Source organism: Leiobunum rupestre, chromosome 10 (assembly GCF_980474605.1).
Source record: "Leiobunum rupestre chromosome 10, qqLeiRupe1.1.hap1, whole genome shotgun sequence".
Lineage (NCBI taxonomy): Eukaryota > Metazoa > Arthropoda > Arachnida > Opiliones > Sclerosomatidae > Leiobunum > Leiobunum rupestre.
Genome location: NC_143393.1, coordinates 10,998,451 through 11,017,457, shown reverse-complemented (window position 1 = coordinate 11,017,457; position 19,007 = coordinate 10,998,451). Strand labels below are relative to the sequence as shown.

The window sequence follows — 19,007 nt, the reverse complement described above, 5'->3', positions numbered from 1 at the left end:
GAAGGTGGCCAATCGGGTGAAAAAGCCCGGGCCGACGTCATCGCGGGGTACTACGTGATCGGCATCACTGGGAGCAATTCATTACCAGATGGGTTTAATATTCTCCTTGGATCGCCTCTTTCCCTATTGTAGCTTTAGACACGGTGGGCCGTTAAGCCAAAATGAATGTAACTGAGCAATCTCCCGCATTGTGTTCACCCTTTTTTTACTTATGGTTTATAGGAAGAAATTTAATAAAGGGGTTTATTATATGTCAAAGGTTACGGGGTGAAACGGATGTCCCGAGGCTAGAAAAGAACGCGTCCCAAACTGCATTGTATTGCGTTTAATAGATTTGTGGTGACATAAACATAACTACGTCGAAACGGCGATGAGGATTGCGTTAAGCTATTAATTTTGAAAGCATTTTTCTACTAGATATCTGTGATTTGCGTTGGTCATTTTAATTTCGCACATAATATCTAAATTTCACCATTGCTCCTAATCCTTTGATTTGTAATGGATCAATAAAATGTATTTCGAACTACTTATCAATTAAATTATTTAATTTATTACTAATTCCATTATAATTATTATTTGTAGAATATTCAATAGAAATAAAAATCGATATTATTAAAAAAACCACCACCAGATGGCATTACTAACTTACTTCTTAAATCGATTAGATAATAAAGGGTGGGGGTAGGGGATAACTAAACTTCCCAGCATGGACGAAGAATCTAAGGGGACTAACTGTTAAGCGTTTCCCGATATTTTGACACGGTAGGCGACTGGCGTGGCCTAAATCGGAAGGCTTACTGAGGTACACCCATGGACTAATTAATGTATACATTAATTAGTCCATGGTACACCAGCCGCTTTGAAGCACCTCGAGAATTGACGGATTTTGAAATGACGTTTTAGCGCGTGACACTACAGGTACATGTCCTGGGCACACAGCCTTCTTTGCGTGCTTTTTTGACCATAACATGTAGGGGTATTTTCACGCGCAAAATGAATTTTAAAAGCCGTCAATTGTGTTCAAATATCACTAACAATTTGTAAGAGTGAATAAGCACGCACCTATTTATACAATGTAACCATTGAAGTTTTTCAAATCAATTTCTTTTAAGATCTATTGAACGTGAACGCTCCAGCTTCTCAACGAAACTAGGTTGGAAAACGACTACAGCGAAGCCAAGTTTGTCCACATTCAACTAAAATTAGCCGAGATTTTACTTTTCCCAGTATTAACGTGTGCTTTTTAAAGCCTGAACAGCGAGTTCCCTTAAACCAAGTTCACACTTACCCCTTAAAGCAAGTGTCGGCTCGACGTGAATTAAGTAGCTCTTTTTTCAATAGATGTCGCTACCGTCGAAAAACAAGCAATGCGCTACATTTCGGCCCAAAAGGCGAGACGTAAAAATACCCCTCGCGTTGATTGGCTCGTTTGTAAATTTGTCAATAACTTAAATTATAGTAATTTTTAAAAATATATTTTAAATGGAATACATAATTTAGGTTAAAATCCACTAGAAGTAGAGTTAAGTTGTTTAATTATAATAATTATAAATGGTCATCTGACGACGTTATCGTTTCGCTATTTTGAGTTTTAGCTTCCTTTGCCATTAATAGATGGCAACATGTTCTCCAGTAAAGTGGTTTTTTAGAAGAATTGTCTATATTCATGATATTCTATATCAATGATAACAAGGGCCTTATCATTACACAGGTGGCAATGATAGAGCCGACATTTGCTTTAAATCTCTTCGTTTTAGCTAGGAGCAACAAACACAAGGAGAATGCAGCTAGCCTTTAAACACGCTAACGCAGGGCTGTGTACAAATGTCATTTAACGAACCTTTACACTTAGCGTTTTACGGAAAAGGGGAAGACAATTTCCGAATTTTCCCCTTCCAACGGCAGCAGGCGCTAAAGCGTCTAACCAATGAAAACTGTACGCAAGAAAATACACGACTTTTGACGGGTTGCGTTCTCCTTGTGTGGGGTGCTGTGTTTGTTGCTCATAGGTTTTAGATAACTAGTTTTCAAAACCAGCGTGAGAAATCGCTTCGTGTTGGTTCGGGAAGCAACTCGTCCAAGTCGGTTCGCTTAGAATCGCTTTCTAAACGACAAGCGGGGAAGTAAAAATACTCGTATTTTCAAAAATAACGGGAATAAAATTCGAAATAATATTACTGTATGTATAGTATACATGACAAACTAATTGGTTTGGGATACATTTTAGTATTTTCAAAATTCTGATTTCGCACGTGTGAACCATGTGTGAACCAAGAATTATCGACGGCGGTCAAAAGTGGCATTCAAACCGACCGAAACTGAGTTTTAAACTCCAACGTGACCGTAGCTTTAGATTTTTGGTCCATGTTCCCAGCAAATACATTGCGGGTACCGTTGGTCAAGATTTTCCATGGTGCTTCCAGTATATTACATCAAACAGCGTATTATTTTTATTATCCGTGGATCAGCATTGTTTCACTCATTATAAAATTTCATAAGGGCCTAAAATGAAATCTAGGTCCTTATTAACTGTCAGGAAAAAGCGCCACTAACAAAGTAGAACGCGTCATTATAATGAAGAATATTTTTAGGTCAGTTTTTATTTTCCACAAGCGTCAAATACAAATAATGAAATTGAAGAGAAGAAGATACTACGTCAATACTATAAGCAAATTTAACTTTTTTGTGTATTTACGATAAATTGATAAAATAACGCTTATTTGTCAAACATAAATGATAACTTTGGCCACAATATCAACGAAGAAAATTTTCAAACTTGCCACTTAGAATTGTTCCCAAAAAATTCCTACATACTACTTATTCAATTACATTACCATTCTAAATTATACCATTGTTCGATTTATAGAGATAAGACGACGATGTTCCAATGTTACACGTTAGATTAGAAGTACATAAAATCTAGGTCGTAGAGTAATATCGGCGTGACGTATGTCAACGTTACCCATAATTTTTCCTATAGACAAAAACTACCCTCAAAATGGCGGCCATAGACCAAAGCTACAGAGCGATACTATACTGCGCTAAGTTATTTATTATTATACATGTATTTATTGTATTTATTTAAAAAAAAACACGTTAATAAAGAATATGTAACTCACTATATTTTACAGAAAACGTATTTTAAACAAGTTAGCAAGCCAAAATATAAATCTCCTCGTAAGAGTTTTCCGATGATATTTTTTCTTTTCAATTTAATGGCTCAGCGATAAACAATCCACTTTTTGAAAATAATTCATTAATTTTAATATAATTTATAAATATTTAAAATATTATAGAATAAATTGACATTAATACGATTATAAAAGTACGTGTCGGTGGTTCTATGGTAGAACACTCGTCTGTCAAGCAGGAGGGCCCGGTTTCAAATCTCACCCGAGTGACCCGATGCTTTCGCAAATTGGTAATGAAACGTACATCGCGAAAATTTGGTGGAAAACCTGTCATTTCGATGCTAAGATTTTTAACGTAACCCTAAACGCTCGGTCCGTCCCAAAAGTCAATAACTAGTAGCAGACAGTGTGTCAGAATTTATAGCCCGGTGCACCTAGTAACAGAGACCATACCACCGGAGGCCTATCATCATAGTGCCCTACGCCAGCGTCCACCTAGCCCGGACAGGTGACAAATCCAGCATGGGTAGCAGAACCCTACTACTGATGGTCTCACCTTTGACGCAAGCCACTCAACCCAGCAGAAGGTGCAGCAATGGGTGAACCAATCCCCACTTCGCACACAGCAGTGGGATTTAGAATGGATGCTATAGCAACTCCAGCCGACACCCTACCTACGTAGGTAAGGAGCCAAACCCTTTGGAGAGAGCTCCTAAAGGGGAACGACGGGCACACAGCAGCCCAAGTAACCCGGCACAGCTGGCACCGGAGATCCCGGTGTGAATCAAAAAGGCCGGGAAACAGGACCGCCGTGCCCGCATATGGAGGCCCGCCGCCCCACAGCAGGCTACCCAATCCGCCGAGGCGATCAGTTTGCCTGGACCCTCTCCGTTAGCCTGAACCGAAGTTCAGCATCCAGCCCAAACCTGACCGAAGTCGGAGGTGGAGATAGGACCATTTGATCAGAGCTAACATCTCCCAGTGCGCCACCGCCCTTATTTGTTACAAGAGCCGGACCCCAACTCCCCGGTAAAGCCACCAGTTATTGCACACTCCAACCCATTTAGGGCCAACTAGTAGCAGACAGAGAGTAGAAGTACAAAAACTCCAACATACGCCATATTACACTCAGACAACAGTTGCAAACACTCCAACGTACGTCACGACACAATGCAATTTCACTAATTGCACGTACACTCATACAATTGAAGAAAGAACGGTTTTCAAAAACTGCGAACGTGGTTTTTACACCCTGATACTGCGAACGCGTTTGCGCAGACAGACTTACACACGGTGATTGTAAAACGTCTACCGCAGAAATTTCATCCCCCCAAAACAGGTTTTTTCATCACCCTCCCCGTAGACTGTAATGTAATGGTAGTCGATTTGGGAGGCGCGTTTATAACAGTGTATATTATCAATATTATTTACTCCTTAAAAAGCTCCTAACGTTCGGAACGCAAACAGGTTTTTGGCAAGTTTTTATAGATCTCAGAGGTGCGAACCCAGAACTAGACTCGCGATTGGTCGATACATACCACGTGGTTTTTGGATAAAGACTATCGGGCGAAACTTGAAGATAGGAAGCAGCTTGAAGTTACCGCGTGTTTCACATCGCAATTTCCCGTGCTAGAGAGCTGTTCTTTGATTCCACGCGCTAGAAATAGGCCAATTAGAGCCAACATGACATTCGGGCGTCAAACAATCCTAACTTTGGTGGTTTTAACAGCCGCTTTGTTCTACGGCCATGGATACATCACCTACATCGAAGTCAGGTTGCCACTGCCGGTAAGTATCCCTTCAGTTAATTATTACCGAAACCAGATCGACCTAAATATACGTAAGAAGGAAAAGCAATTTTTTAATTCGTTCAAATATAAAACATTTTAACAGAAGTACGTAAAATCTCTATTTCGCGATAAATGTCCATCTACGTCGTTAAAAATTAAACGTAGCCAGAAGCGTTGTTAGCTAATGTTACTTGGTGGTATAGTAAGTCTGGCTCAGAGGGTAACACCAGGAGTTACCGCACGGGTTTAATGTAAAAAGCAGTTCTGGAGTATTTGGGTGATCGTACGCGGATCCCCGGATTTTCATCCCGACTCGGGTCGGTGTGGTCAATTTTCGAGACTGGTTTTAAAAAAAAGTCTGGTTTTTATAATATTAATAAATTTTAAAATATTCTTCCACAATAACATAAACAAATCTGGAAATTTGAAGAACGCGTAAAGGAGTTTGAGCGCGCAGCTCCGTTTTCGGCGAATTTTAAATTTTAGGGTGTAAACTAATTTTATTTTTAAGAAGTAGATTTTGACTGCGAGTAATGCGTAAAGCCAGTGTGCTTGTTATTGTTTTACGCTCAAGCCTTGACCTTTATTTTAAAATAGTTGACTTTCAGATTGTTTTACATGAATTTCGTCAAAGTTTGATATTGTCAACTGTCACCGTAAAACGCAAGCTAATAAAACTTTTGAAATTTGACTCCGACTAAAATCTCACACTGTATGATCAAAAGATCGATGACTAAATATTTTCATTCCTATTAAAATTGCTATTTGGGAAAAACCAGTTTTTTGTTTCCAATCTATAAAAATGCAAAAGGTAATCTAATATTGCAAATAAGCTTAAGAAAAGTGATAAGAGATTATAAAATTAAATAGCCGAGTAGAATTACGTATCTCAACTTTTGATAATTTAGCCGTTAATTTTAGGAACGTTTTACATGTGTGACTCGATTATTATTAAAAACTAATTTAAAACAATGTTTATCAATGGTTTTAAAATGATTTGGTGATTATGATAAGGTGTTTTGGGAATTAATAATAAAGCTAGAGTATAAAAGTAATTTGATGTAAAAGGCCTTGGCAATAGGGTTTTCCTATTATTATTTATCGCGGCTTAGATATATTGCATAGATAAATATTGTTTTTCGAGTATTTGTCTAAGTGGCACCCTCAGAAAACTAGTCTTTTCCCAGTCCCTCCAGCGCACTGTCGAAACTATATCGCAGCCTAGATAACTTTTTTATTTCATGCCAATAAGTTCCTGTTTCGATGTCGACCATATTCTTCACCTTTTTCTCGATTAATACCACGCCACTATCATAAATCTCATTTTCTGAATTTTTGATATTTCTCGCTTTGCCTACTGTAATGAAAATACTATTCTTCGAGGAAAGCCAAGGTTGAGGTAAAATCTACATCAATTAGATTGTAGCTTACTAGCTTTGAAGTTAAAATGAAAATAGAAGTTCAAAAAGGCGTGAAACAACCTTGAAAGCTCTCAAATTCAATAAAATACTTTGATACCAACAGTAGATAACAAAAGAACTTTGCTGTTTCGTATTTAAATATGGAAACAGATGTATTTGCTTTTACGGATAAATTGAAATATTTTAGTAACGAATAATAAAAGGCATACTATTAGATTTATGACAGTTCAGTTTCGGTGCTACAGGGAGACGCGAAAATTATAATGTGTCCCTTCAAAGTGTCCAATTGGTTTGATGTGTATTTGTCTAGGGTGAGCGAGCTCCTCCTGGTTCCCCATGGCCGCAGCCGCAAACCTGGGAGAAAGACGAAAAATTATTGACTTTGGACCCCTTGAATTTCTTCTTTACCTCGAACGCTCGAGAATGCGACGTGGTGGACAGTGCCCTGCAACGTTATCGCAACATCATCTTCATAGACCGCAAACGAGGCATCGTCCAACAGGGCATGCCGCAATTACCAGGACTCAACCTGCAGGTCGAAAACTTCAAGGGCAGTCATTGCGAATACCCGGGACACGGAGAAGACGAGAAATGTACGGTCTTCGTCGTCGTCATCTTGGAATGACGCATTCCCTAACAATAGCTTCGTCATTTCAGATTCTATCGATGTCCCCACGGAAGGAGCGGCAACAATCAGAGCTAAGACTGTTTGGGGTGCCCTCAGAGGCTTAGAAACGTTCAGCCAACTTGTGTTCCAAAACGATGATTCTCACGGAGTAAAATTTCAGTTAAATTTCTCTATAATTAAGATTAATTAACCGTAGTAATTCGCTTCGCAGTATATGATTAACGTAACCAGAATCAACGATTTTCCTCGTTACAAATTCAGAAGTTTACTCCTGGACACTGCACGCCATTTCCAACCGAAGAAGTCGTTGAAAAAGAACTTGGTACGTTTGGCAATAACCTCGGTACAGCCTCTGGGAATAACAAATGCTAATTCGTTTTTCACCCGCACCGACAGGACGCCATGTCTTACAACAAAATGAACGTCTTCCACTGGCATCTGGTCGACGACCAATCTTGGCCTTTCGAGAGCAAGCGATTCCCCAACTTAACTCTTTTAGTACGTCCGGTTACTTGGCTCATTTAAAATTCTAGACACACTTTCCTCCCAATTATGACAGTTCAATCGCGTTAAAAGACGGGTTTTCTATATTTATTCAAATTTAACTGGTTTCCTTTTTCTCAAAAAAGGGAGCTTACAGCCCAAAACATATCTACACGCAAAAGGATATTAAGGAGATAATCGAATACGCCCGACTCCGTGGCATCAGGGTCATTCCAGAGTTCGACACCCCGGGACATACCCAAGCCTTGGGAAAAGCCTTCCCTCGTACGTAACTGGCATTTTAACCATATATTATGGGCAAAATTAACTCCTCCAATGTGACAGTTGGTTAAACCTCTCAAATCTATAATGACTACTTTTCAGATCTTCTAACTCCTTGCTACGGCGAGGGTGAAGACAAACCAAATACCCCGAGGCACCCCGAGTTCGCCGCTAGTGAATTTTTGGACCCTTTGAATAATGGCACTTACGAAATGTACAAAGAGTTGATGAAGGAGGTAAAAGAAGTCTTCAAAGATCAGTACGTACATTTGGGCATGGACGAAGTCTACTACGCTTGTTGGTAAGTTCCGACCGAGTCATCAAAAGAAGATAAGTGCCCCGGTAGCCAAAGCCCTTAAATGGCTTGTGCTTATTTACTATCTGAATTTCGTTACTCTTAGTCTTAGTTTGAATGAAATAGATCTGATTTGTACGTAAGAAAGGTAAAAGGTTCTGAACTACTTAAAAATCGCAACTAAACCTCCTCTTCTACGAAGTCCCTTTCTTTCACACTAACTCCGCTTCTACGAATTTCACACTAACCCGTTCAAAAAGTTCGGGACGGGCGGAAAATAAAATTGAATTAGATTAATAACCCCTGTCAGGTATTAGGAATTAGGCGCGTTTAGTTGGAAATCAGGCCCTGAACATTGAGTTAAAATTTCAAAGCTCTAGAGCTAACCGTTCTCGAGTTTTTAGGAATATGATATACAAATAAATAAATAAATAAAAGGACCAACTTTAAGACTTAAGCCCCATTTTCATGCTCGCTGGTAGCGGGTAAAAATTGACAAAATCCGCTTCCGCTACACACTTTTTCACTTTCCGCGTCGATCTGTTTCAAACAGATATTTTAGCTTTATTTTCACGCTTGCGAGTAGCGGATGCGAATTTTGACAATTTTTATCCGCTACCAGCGAGCATGAAAATGGGCCTTTATAGTTATAGATATTAAGGTCCTTTTGAGTCGGCAAGTGGTTCCAAATTGTACCGTCGCCTTCCTTATAAAAGGGATCAAAAACGTACTTACGCCGAATTATATCAAAACCCCTTTTAAGACTTTTTGTGTCCTCATTTGTACCAGGACCCAAAAGCAACTTTTCGAACAAAGCCCTAAATCGACTCTTTCTGCTACAGGGGTGGTGTCTTAAATCGTACAAGTAAAAAATTATGATACTGAGAATGTGTTATTTGAAATACTGGGGCAAGCCCTTCATTACACTATTAAATGCGGATGCATACATAAAGCTCGCAAACGAATTTCGAGCGGGCACGCATGCGTCGTCTCAAAAACTCATTTCGCGCACGAGCACGAGGGTAGAGAACCTACAATCTCAAAAATTTCAAAACCCTTTACACTCCCTTTAATCCATTCAAAAAGAACAAGGGCTAACTTAAAATTGAACACTCGCAGGAATTCAAGTCCGATCATCGCCGACTTTATGAAACAAAATGGCATGACGAATATCAACGAAATCGAGCAACATTACGTCAGGAAAACCGTCGCTAATGTCAAAGACGTGGGCTACAAGTATATCACCTGGCAAGATCCCGTCGATAATGGCGTCGTGGTACGTCTTTGAATTTTCAAAACGAAGAGCAATGAACTACAAGCTTTTACGCGTTTAATCCACTAGATGTCACCCGACACCATCGTTGGAGTCTGGAAGGACACCTACTTGGACTCAAAAATGGACAAATGGGAGAATTACATCGAGCCGATCGCTAGGAAGGGCTATCAGATTGTCCTGTCCGCTTGTTGGTACTTGAACTACATCAGCTACGGACCCGACTGGAAGAAATATTACGAATGCGATCCCAGAGCGTTTAATGGTAGATACAATTATAGTTTGGATTTACATTGAGAACTGTGTTTCACGGAATTTTATGGCAGGCACCGAAGCTGAGAAGGACCTGGTGGTTGGAGGGGAAGTCTGCTTGTGGGGAGAATACGTCGACGGGACCAACTTGCTGTCCAGACTTTGGTAAGAACTACGATATCCTTTGCCACTATGGCGTGGATACGTTGTAAGTTGTAATAGTAAGCTTGTGATGGAGCTCAAAATACGCCACTTTCAAACCAATTATCTAACTCTAGTGCACCTTCTCGAAACTTAGTCTGAACAAAGATAATGTAAACCTCGTACCCTAGATTCGACATCACTGCTTCGCGTAGACAATAGCGTTTACCCACTTCCAGTCGGAACTCAGAAAAAATTCGCTCCGTAGTTACCAGCGCGTCATCAAAGTTGGCCGGGATTGGACAATACCGCGACCAATGGAAGTCGATATTTCGGAGGTCACGTGCCGGAAGTGGGTAAACGCTTCGTTACAAAACCCTCAATCCGAAAGCTCTCAGAATTCGAATCTAGTGTACGGAGTTCTATTTTATCTTTGGTCGTAAGTCCCACAAACATGTGTGTTTATTATAGAACTGCCTCTCACTAAAAATTTAAATAACACACTTATGTAAAACTTAGTTATAATGTTCTTATCTCGATGTAAACTGTTCACAGGCCCCGCGCGTCAGCCGTCGCGGAAAGGTTGTGGAGTGACGCTTCGGTGAACAACACGGACGACGCCAACTTCAGATTGGACCAACAAAGATGCAGAATGTTGAGGTATTTGACGTGACAACGGATGACGTGAAAGTCACTAACCCTAAATCGATTATTTACAGACGTGGAATCCAGGCGTCTCCAATATTGAACGGATACTGCGGGGACTATGAGTGGGACATCAACGAAAAAGAGGAGGAAATCCCTTGCTTCTAAAATCATCCCATTTTCCTCGCTTTAAACCGTCGAAATATCAAATGACGAATTTTTACTAATTTCCCTTTTTAATTTAATTTTTTCGGTTCTCAGTAAATTGTTCAGCTTTACATTTCACGTATTTATATATATATATATACAAAATAAAGTGTTACGAGCCAAATAGTTTCAGAATTTTTCTCGTATACAAATTTCTTACAACGAAGCCATTTGAGATATTAACGCTTTTATTAATCCTGGATGGCGCCAATTTAAACCTTTCCGCAGAGCATTAATTAGAAGTGGTGAAAACACCATGGTGTTGTGTGGCGCCATCTTCAGCGTAGTCGAATAAAAAATCTTCATCGTTCGAATAAGATTTTGGCTGCCGGGACTACTGGGGTAGTCAAGGACCTGAGAGGCAGAGTTTGTGGATGGCCGTGTGAGGGCGACCATCAATCCCCCAACAGGTGGTTGTTATATTCCTTCACGGGTGTCCCCTCCCCATCCCCAAGTCTCCCCCCCCCACTTTAGCATGGCCGTAACACATATCTCACCCCTGATTAATCAGTTTACTGGAAGAACGGACTACATATGTTGTCCACGCTTTACTTTGTCTCTTGGAGTGGCCTCCTGTTGCCTATACACCCCTGGAATCGCGGTGAATAAAACAAAATTGGTTGGTGTCTTCGTCTAACCAGTTGCTTACGACTAAAGCTAAGATTACCTTTCTAACTTCCCTGAAAACTGAAAAGCTTATCAACCTCGGAAGAATTTACGAGTGCGTTTATAGAAACGTAATTAAGGTTTGAGAGCAAATATTTATTTTCTTCCGGGAATTCGGGACGCATCGGATCTTATCAAGAGAAAATAGAGGAGAGTGTAGCTTTTAAACAAAAATGACCTTTCCCTTCACTTGCTACCTTGTTTGAGGGGCTCAATCTTTTAAAACTTACCCCCCGCGAGCGAGAACCAATAAAGACGCGCGTAAGTCATGGGACCCCAACGCCGTTCTTCTCGGGAATATAGTGCTGACTAAAAACTATATAAATTCTTACACTTATATAGTCTTTGGTACTGACCGAGGTAGTCTGGGACAGGGTGAGAAATAAGGAATTTTTTTAAACTGGACCTGTGGCCAGTAGAGCCTAGGTAGTTTAATTAAATAACTGGCCACTGGCCACTTACCATTTTTAACCATCAAAATTAGGCTTTCATAATTTTTGGTCAAACTATGTATTCTTGACAAAATGTGCTATAGACCCGACCCGAACCAGCCTACTGAGAGAGAGAGACTGTTTATATTTCTTGTTGCTAACTGCTCAATTCGCTTCTTCTATACTGTGTGTAGAGTGTCGCGTAGACAGACTCACGACACCCAGTCACCCACCAGTGGCGCCGCCAGGATTTTTTCCCATAAGTAACATAATCAACATAAGAATGCCACTACCTATTTACCTAATGAATTTTTTTAATAATGGTCTGTTTCGCCATTGACTAAAGACTAAAAACTCTCGGCGAATTCCTCTTGTCTTTGGAAATCGCCGTGTGATACAGCCAATGCCCATTAAAAATTAAAATGGTTCCAAAAATGTAAATAACCCTTACTTTGGGTGAAAATATTTATGCATTATTATATCAGGAGATAAAAATTACTATTATTAACATTAAACATTAGCCAGTTATTTTCGAATTTAAAACATGTGTTTTCTCTGGTATGAATAACCATCTGAAACTATACTACTACTATAACTAACTAAGTTACTTTGTCAACTTATATACAGGGTGATTCAATAGTCAGTACAGACATTTCTGGTGGTTGTAGGGGATGCGCTGAGAAGTATGCAGGTTTTTGTCGCGTTTCTCTGCGACGAGTTTAAAGAGCGCTAGAGGGCTTCAAAGTTTGACCTACTACCCCCTGGAAGTAGGCTGCTGTAAGCACGCACCCATGAAGCAGGGAAAATTTTTTTCAGGGCTTATATAGTTAAAATATCACGCCCCTGAAACAGTTTTTTTCCTGCTTCGTGGGGCGTGCTTACGGCTGCCTACTTCCAGGGGGCTGTAGACTGTTAACATAAAAGGGCCATTCCACGTGAATACACCCAATGATGTTATCATGGGTCAAGTGATTTTTTTTAAAATTTGCACACAGTTTCGTCAGTATTAGGAACGACTAATTCTGAGTTTTTATCTAAAATTTCCTAGTAGTTATTGAAATACGCCCTTACAACCACTAGCCCCGATTTTTCGTGAGCCGCGTTTACGTAATTCGCCGCCCTTGAATAAAAGTTGAATATCTTTCTATCCAACCATTAGAAATTAATGAAAAATTAGTTTCTAGGGTAAATTGGGGTGCAGAACGCAGAAGTCGTGTTAATTGTTTTGTAGATAGTAAGCTCTCTAGGTATTTCTTAAAATCGCAACTTATCACATTTCCACATCATCTTATAGTGTTTAGCACGTTACCCCTGAAAATACAAATATTTTCGACTTTTTCGCCTTTAACTCATAAACTTTGCTATCTACAAAACAATTAACACGACTTCTGCGTTCTGCAGCCCAATTTACACAATAAACTAATTTTCATTAATTTCTAATGGTTGGATAGAAAGATATTCAACTTTTATTCAAGGGGGGCGAATTACGTAAACGCGCCACACAAAAAACCGGGGCTAGTGGTTGTAAGGGCGTATTTCAATAACTACTAGGAAATTTTAGATAAAAACTCAGAATTAGTCGTTCCTAAAACTGACCAGACTGTGTGCAAAATTTAAAAAAAATCGCTTGAACCATGGTAACGTCATTGGGTGGAATCCCTCAAAAGAGAAAGTAGTGAGTCACCCTTTTTTTCTTACACTACATGTCTACATCTCTACCACTGACGGTCTTTTCAAAATAGTCGTCCAAATATAGCGAAGAGAACTATATATATACAAGCCTTAAATCTAGTCACAAGATAGCTTGTTGTTTGTTTGTTTATTTATCTCTTTGTCGCACCTGTGCGATTTCGTGTTTCGTCTAGCTACGCGCGTAACCCCCCTCAGCGGGAGGAGTAGTGACGGCCGCGTAAGGCACCCGTTGCGTTTTTCCAGTGCCGGATTAAGACCCTTGGGGGCCTCTAGGCACTAGGCTATCGGGGGCCCCTTTAATACAAGTAGAGGACTCAAAGATGGAGTAAGAGGGTAGCTAAGCAAACCAACTCTTTCTAGAGTTGACACAATGACCATTTTGAAAATGGGAAATGGCAAAATATAGGTAACCTAATGATTTATTTAATTTAAATCTAGATTTTACAACGCCCATAAGCAAAAGAGATAAAGGGAGAATTAACATTCTTATTAATACTATTACCTGGCCTAAGCCCTATTTAAATTCTAAATTTAACTCAATCTATCTGACAAAGTAATTAAAAACCTTATACTAACACTCCGTATAAAAACCCAAAATACCCTAAAACCAAGGGCAAAATACACCTCCAAGCTAACATCATTAGTTTGTCATAACGATAACGGGGGAAAGAACCTCGCACTCATAAAAATAAAAATATTACCATAAATAAAACTAAAAAAAGTCTATATTAAAAAACAAATAACAACTAAGCAAACTTATAAAAAGAATATTACCATATTCTGCACTAAAAATTAGAGCAAAGCCCCCAGAGCCATACTCAACATTAAACCCTGACACCAATTCAGACTCCCCTTCAGCAAAATCAAAAGGACTACGGTTAGTCTCAGCAAGACAAGATAAAAACCACACCCATAATAAAACTAATAAAAGACCCAACTTCACTAAAGAAAAACCTCAACTCTCCCCCAAATTAAAACTACCCACCAACTGAACAACACTCAATAAAATTAAAGCCAAACTTACCTCATAAGAAATAGTTTGAGCCACAGCCCGGTAACAACCCAACATTCTATAAATAGAATTAGAGCTCCAAAGAGAATAAACACCTAGACTCGACAAAACTAAAAAATAAATTAAACCATACTGATAAAAAAAAACAACACCCCCTAAATTACATAAAGCTCAATAAGCTAAAGCTAAAAATAGGCCCAACACCGGTCTTAAGTAAAAAATCACTTTATTACTATATAAGGGCCAAATCTGCTCTTTAGTCATTAACTTTAAGCCATCCGAAAAAGGTTGTAAAAGACCAATATAGCCCACCCTATTAGGCCCTTTACGAACCTGAATATAACCTAATACCTTACGTTCCAGTAAAGTAAAAAAAGCGACACTCACTAGAAGACACACTAACATCAAAGTATAGCTTAAAATTAACAAAATTGTTAAAAAAGACACTGTCTTATAAATGAAGCTTAAATTCAACACACTAATCTGCCATATTAACCAAATAAATTTTTACTAATTAACATAATATAAATAATTTATAGATTCTGGTCCTTTCGTACTAAGAAACTTTTTAAAAACTATAGATAGAAACCAACCTGGCTTAAACCGGTTTGAACTCAAATCATGTAATTTTTTAATAGTCGAACAGACTAACTAGTAAAGCTTCTTCACCTTCCAGTTTAATTAATTCAACATCGAGGTAACAAACATACTCTTCGACTAGAACTCCAAAAGTATATTATCCTGTTATCCCTAAAGTAACTTAGTCTTATTTCACCAAAAATGGATCTTCATTAATTTTAACTGAACTAAGTTCATTAGCTACCGCCCCAGTACAATTAGCTTAGCTGTAAAACTAGAATTTTTTTTAAAATTAAGACAATTAAGCTTTATAGGGTCTTATCGTCCCATAGACTTATTCTAGCATTTTTACTAAAAATTTAAATTCAAAATATTTAAAAAAGATAGACACACCTTATTTATCCCTTCATACCAGATCTCAATTAAAAACCAAATGATTATGCTACCTTAGCACAGTCAGGCTACTGCGGCCCTTTAGTATAACCAGGGGGCAGAATTTACTTTAAATAACTACCCTTAAAGAAATGTTTTTGATAAACAGTTAAGGTAAATGATTGCCGAGTTCCTCTATTAAACTTAAATTCAAACCAATTCAACTAAAACTTGACCAAAAAATAACCAGTTCTTATCTCTACTAATTAAATCATTATGAACAATTTTTTAAAACTAAAATCTTCTCTTTATAACCCTTCAATTCTTAACAAAAAAATGTTATTAAACAACAAGCCACTATTAAGCCTCACTAACTACCTCTAAAAAAATATATAAAAATCATATGTTAAGCTTAACCCTAACAAACTTTTTGCTATTCTTTGTAGCCGAATAACACCTACCTTTTTAATTTCTAAAGAAACCAGATAACCTAAAATTCGATTAGCATCTCACTACTAAATACTTATTCTATTAATTTTGTCACAATTAACACTTAAGCATCTAACTCATTCTAATTCGGGAAACTAAAATATATCTAAAATTTTAATCTACCCCGAGACAAAAGGTACAAAAAGTTCTACGTTCAACTAAATCTTTTAACACCTTCACAGTTCACACTTATCTAACTTTTTCAAAAAGATTTAATAAAGCAAAAAAACAATTAGCTTATTCAACCAAATTTACCCCTAATACTCAAACTAAAAAATATTCATAAGAGCACTCCGTTATACAAAGAACTATTTAATGTAAATAAATCGCTTTAAGCTCTACTCTAACCTCTAGATACAAATTCCCTTACATCTACTTTGTTACGATTTATCTAATATTAAAATTAGAGTGACGGGCGATATGTGCATGTTCTAGAGCCTGATTCAACTCATCTTATTAATAAAAATTTACTAATAAATCCTTTTTCGCACAAAAATTCAATTCATGGTCCAAACCTTTACTAAAGTAACACATCTCTACCTAAGCATAAACTACACCTTGATTTGAAGTAATAAAACCAACCTATCTATAATGAAAACTAACAATTTATTTAGCTAAGTAATCCAACAACAACGGTATATAAACTCAATTAATTAATAAAAACCAGGGTAAGATTTATCGGGGTACATACGATTACAGGACAAGTTCCTCTAGGAGGATAAAACACCGCCAAATTCTTTAATTTTAAAATTATTCCTTAAAACAATATAAGTTAGCATAGAAGGGTATCTAATCCTAGTCTTTACCCTAACTTTACATCCAACAAACCATAAAATTTATTAAAAAATAATATTTCACTAATTAACCCTTAATTTTTTTTAAAGATCATAGTCAAAATGCGCATAAACAAACTTTATATAAACCTTACGTATAACCGCAGCGGCTGGCACGCTTTTAGCTGGCTAATTCACTTTAATCTATACATAAAGAAATTAGATAAACATAAATAATATTTCTACCCTCAAAGTCTATCAAAACGCATATAAAACTTTAAAGCAACTATAAAAGATTTTAGCTTAAATTAATCTATCCAGTAACTCAAACAAAACAATAAACCTTAAAAAGAATACCTAACTGAACCGCCTAACAATAATAATATAGTATAATAAAACCTAATTTTCCTTTTTCTAAGCTAGGGTAAAAAAGAAAAAATTAAGTTTAATAAGACAACTTATCCCCTGTGCCTTCAAAGAGCACTTTGCAACGACACCAAAACTTAAAAGTAAGCTAACTAAGCTTTTAGGCCCATAACCTAACGATGAGAATAACTCCTTTTATAATCATAAAACCTGCCAACCTAATTTTCTTAATAATAGTTTTATTAGGGCCAATAATCTCCCTAAGAGCTTCGTCCTGATTTTTAGTCTGATTTGGCCTAGAAATAAACTTGATAGGCCTTATCCCCTTAATCATTAATAAAGTAAATATTAGTAGCTCAGAAGCTGCTATAAAATATTTCTTTGTCCAGGGGGTGGCTTCCTCGATACTCATTATCAGATCCGTACAAATATAAATAAATTTTTCATCCTCTTCTCTCATACTCTTAGCATTAATAACAAAAATGGGGGCAGCTCCCTTACACTTCTGAGTCCCTACACTCTTAGAGAGTGTAAGTTGACTAAACACATTTATTATCCTAACATGACAAAAATTGACCCCTTTACTTCTAGTAACCTTAACAATAACTAAAATAAATCTCTTATTTTATATTGTATTATCATTAATTTTTGGGGTCTTAGGGGGGTTCAACCAAACTACCACAAAAAAATTCTAGGATTTTCGTCTATCTCCCATTTAGCGTGGCTCCTAGTGGCACTAAAACTTAACTTAAAAATTGTTATAATGATTTTCTTGTCTACTCAATCACCTTAGCTATTTTATCAAATATTTTGAATAAACATAATATTAACTCACTTAATAAAACTATATTTATATTCAAAGGATCCAGACTACCCCTCTACTTCCTGATATTAAGATTGGGAGGAATACCCCCCATAATTGGATTTTTCCCAAAGATCCTACTACTAACAAATGCCAGATACTTCTTAATTCTCTTAATGTTATTAGGTTCTATAATTAACTTATATTTTTATCTACGAGTTACTTATACTGCCTTAGTTATCTTAAGCCAAAGCCCCCCAAAGCTACAAAAAGGACAAAACTGATTATCGATCTTATTCCTTTTATTGGGCCCTCTAATCATGCTAAGCTATTAAGGCTTTAAGTTAAAAAACTATAAACCTTCAAAGTTTACATTAATCAAAATTAAGCTTTAATAAGTATATCTTAAAATTTGCAATTTTAAATTTTTTTTTAAACTATAAAACCATAGTAAAAGGAGTAACCCATCAATAAATTTACAATTTACCTCCTATTTTCAGACATTTTACCGCGATGACTATGCTCAACTAACCATAAGGATATTGGGACACTATATATAATTTTTGGGGTTTGGGCCGCAATAGTTGGCTCTGCCCTAAGAATCCTAATTCGAATTAAATTAGGGCAACCAGGATCAATAATAGAGAATGAACAAATTTACAACGTAATTGTTACCTCCCACGCTTTTGTTATAATTTTCTTTATAGTTATACCTATTATAATAGGTAGTTTCGGGAACTGATTAGTCCCCCTATTGCTAGGAGCCCCTGATATAGCATTCCCCCGTTTAAACAATATAAGATTTTGATTACTCCCACCTTCTTTTCTATTACTTTTAAGATCAACCATAGTAGAAAGTGGGGCCGGAACAGGATGAACGGTTTACCCTCCCCTATCAAGAAACTTAGCCCATAGAGGACCTTCTGTTGATCTCACTATTTTCTCTTTACATTTAGCAGGTATCTCCTCAATTTTGGGGGCTGTAAATTTTATCACAACTGTTATTAATATACGAACCCCAGGGATAATTTTTGAACGAGTACCTTTATTCGTTTGATCAATTAAAATTACAGCAATCCTTCTCCTCCTTTCGCTACCAGTTCTCGCAGGAGCTATCACAATACTCTTAACTGATCGTAATTTTAATACTTCTTTTTTTGATCCTGCGGGGGGAGGAGACCCAATCCTATACCAACACCTATTCTGATTTTTTGGGCATCCAGAAGTATATATCGTAATCCTCCCAGGGTTCGGGATAGTTTCTCACATTATTAGAC

The 19,007-nt window shown here is 37.5% G+C and overlaps 2 protein-coding genes across 3 annotated transcripts in view; both read left to right on the top strand.

Annotated features, from left to right (window-relative positions):
• Window positions 1-1,318, top strand: part of Gbeta76C (guanine nucleotide-binding protein subunit beta-2) — a 31,800-nt gene extending 30,482 nt beyond the window's left edge. The window contains exon 11 of the mRNA XM_090160861.1: window positions 1,113-1,318. The gene's annotated coding sequence lies outside the window, so the exon portion shown is untranslated. The remainder of the gene's footprint in view (window positions 1-1,112) is intronic.
• Window positions 1,319-4,700: 3,382 nt separating this feature from the next.
• LOC149923652 (beta-hexosaminidase subunit alpha-like) lies at window positions 4,701-10,674 on the top strand. Of its 2 annotated transcripts, XM_090159990.1 has the most exons (12): window positions 4,721-4,919; window positions 6,653-6,935; window positions 7,000-7,118; window positions 7,182-7,292; window positions 7,367-7,468; window positions 7,600-7,738; window positions 7,838-8,036; window positions 9,150-9,306; window positions 9,373-9,568; window positions 9,630-9,720; window positions 10,252-10,356; window positions 10,416-10,674. In XM_090159990.1, exons 1-12 carry the CDS (start codon window positions 4,815-4,817, stop codon window positions 10,507-10,509), a joined length of 1,701 nt encoding a protein of 566 aa, XP_090016116.1. In that variant the 5' UTR covers window positions 4,721-4,814; the 3' UTR covers window positions 10,510-10,674. The 2 variants fall into 2 exon arrangements, with proteins under 2 accessions (XP_090016117.1, XP_090016116.1); XM_090159991.1 differs by lacking the exons at window positions 10,252-10,356; window positions 10,416-10,674 and having other exon boundaries at window positions 4,701-4,919; window positions 9,630-9,724.
• Window positions 10,675-19,007: the final 8,333 nt, after the last annotated feature.

Bases quoted from the DNA above. Each gene is read 5' to 3' on its own strand.
- LOC149923652 (XM_090159990.1), top strand. From the start codon at position 4,815: ATGACATTCGGGCGTCAAACAATCCTAACTTTGGTGGTTTTAACAGCC. The intron at 7,469-7,599 runs GTACGTCCGGTT...TTCTCAAAAAAG, and splicing joins TCCCCAACTTAACTCTTTTA to GGAGCTTACAGCCCAAAACA. The intron at 10,357-10,415 runs GTATTTGACGTG...GATTATTTACAG, and splicing joins CAAAGATGCAGAATGTTGAG to ACGTGGAATCCAGGCGTCTC.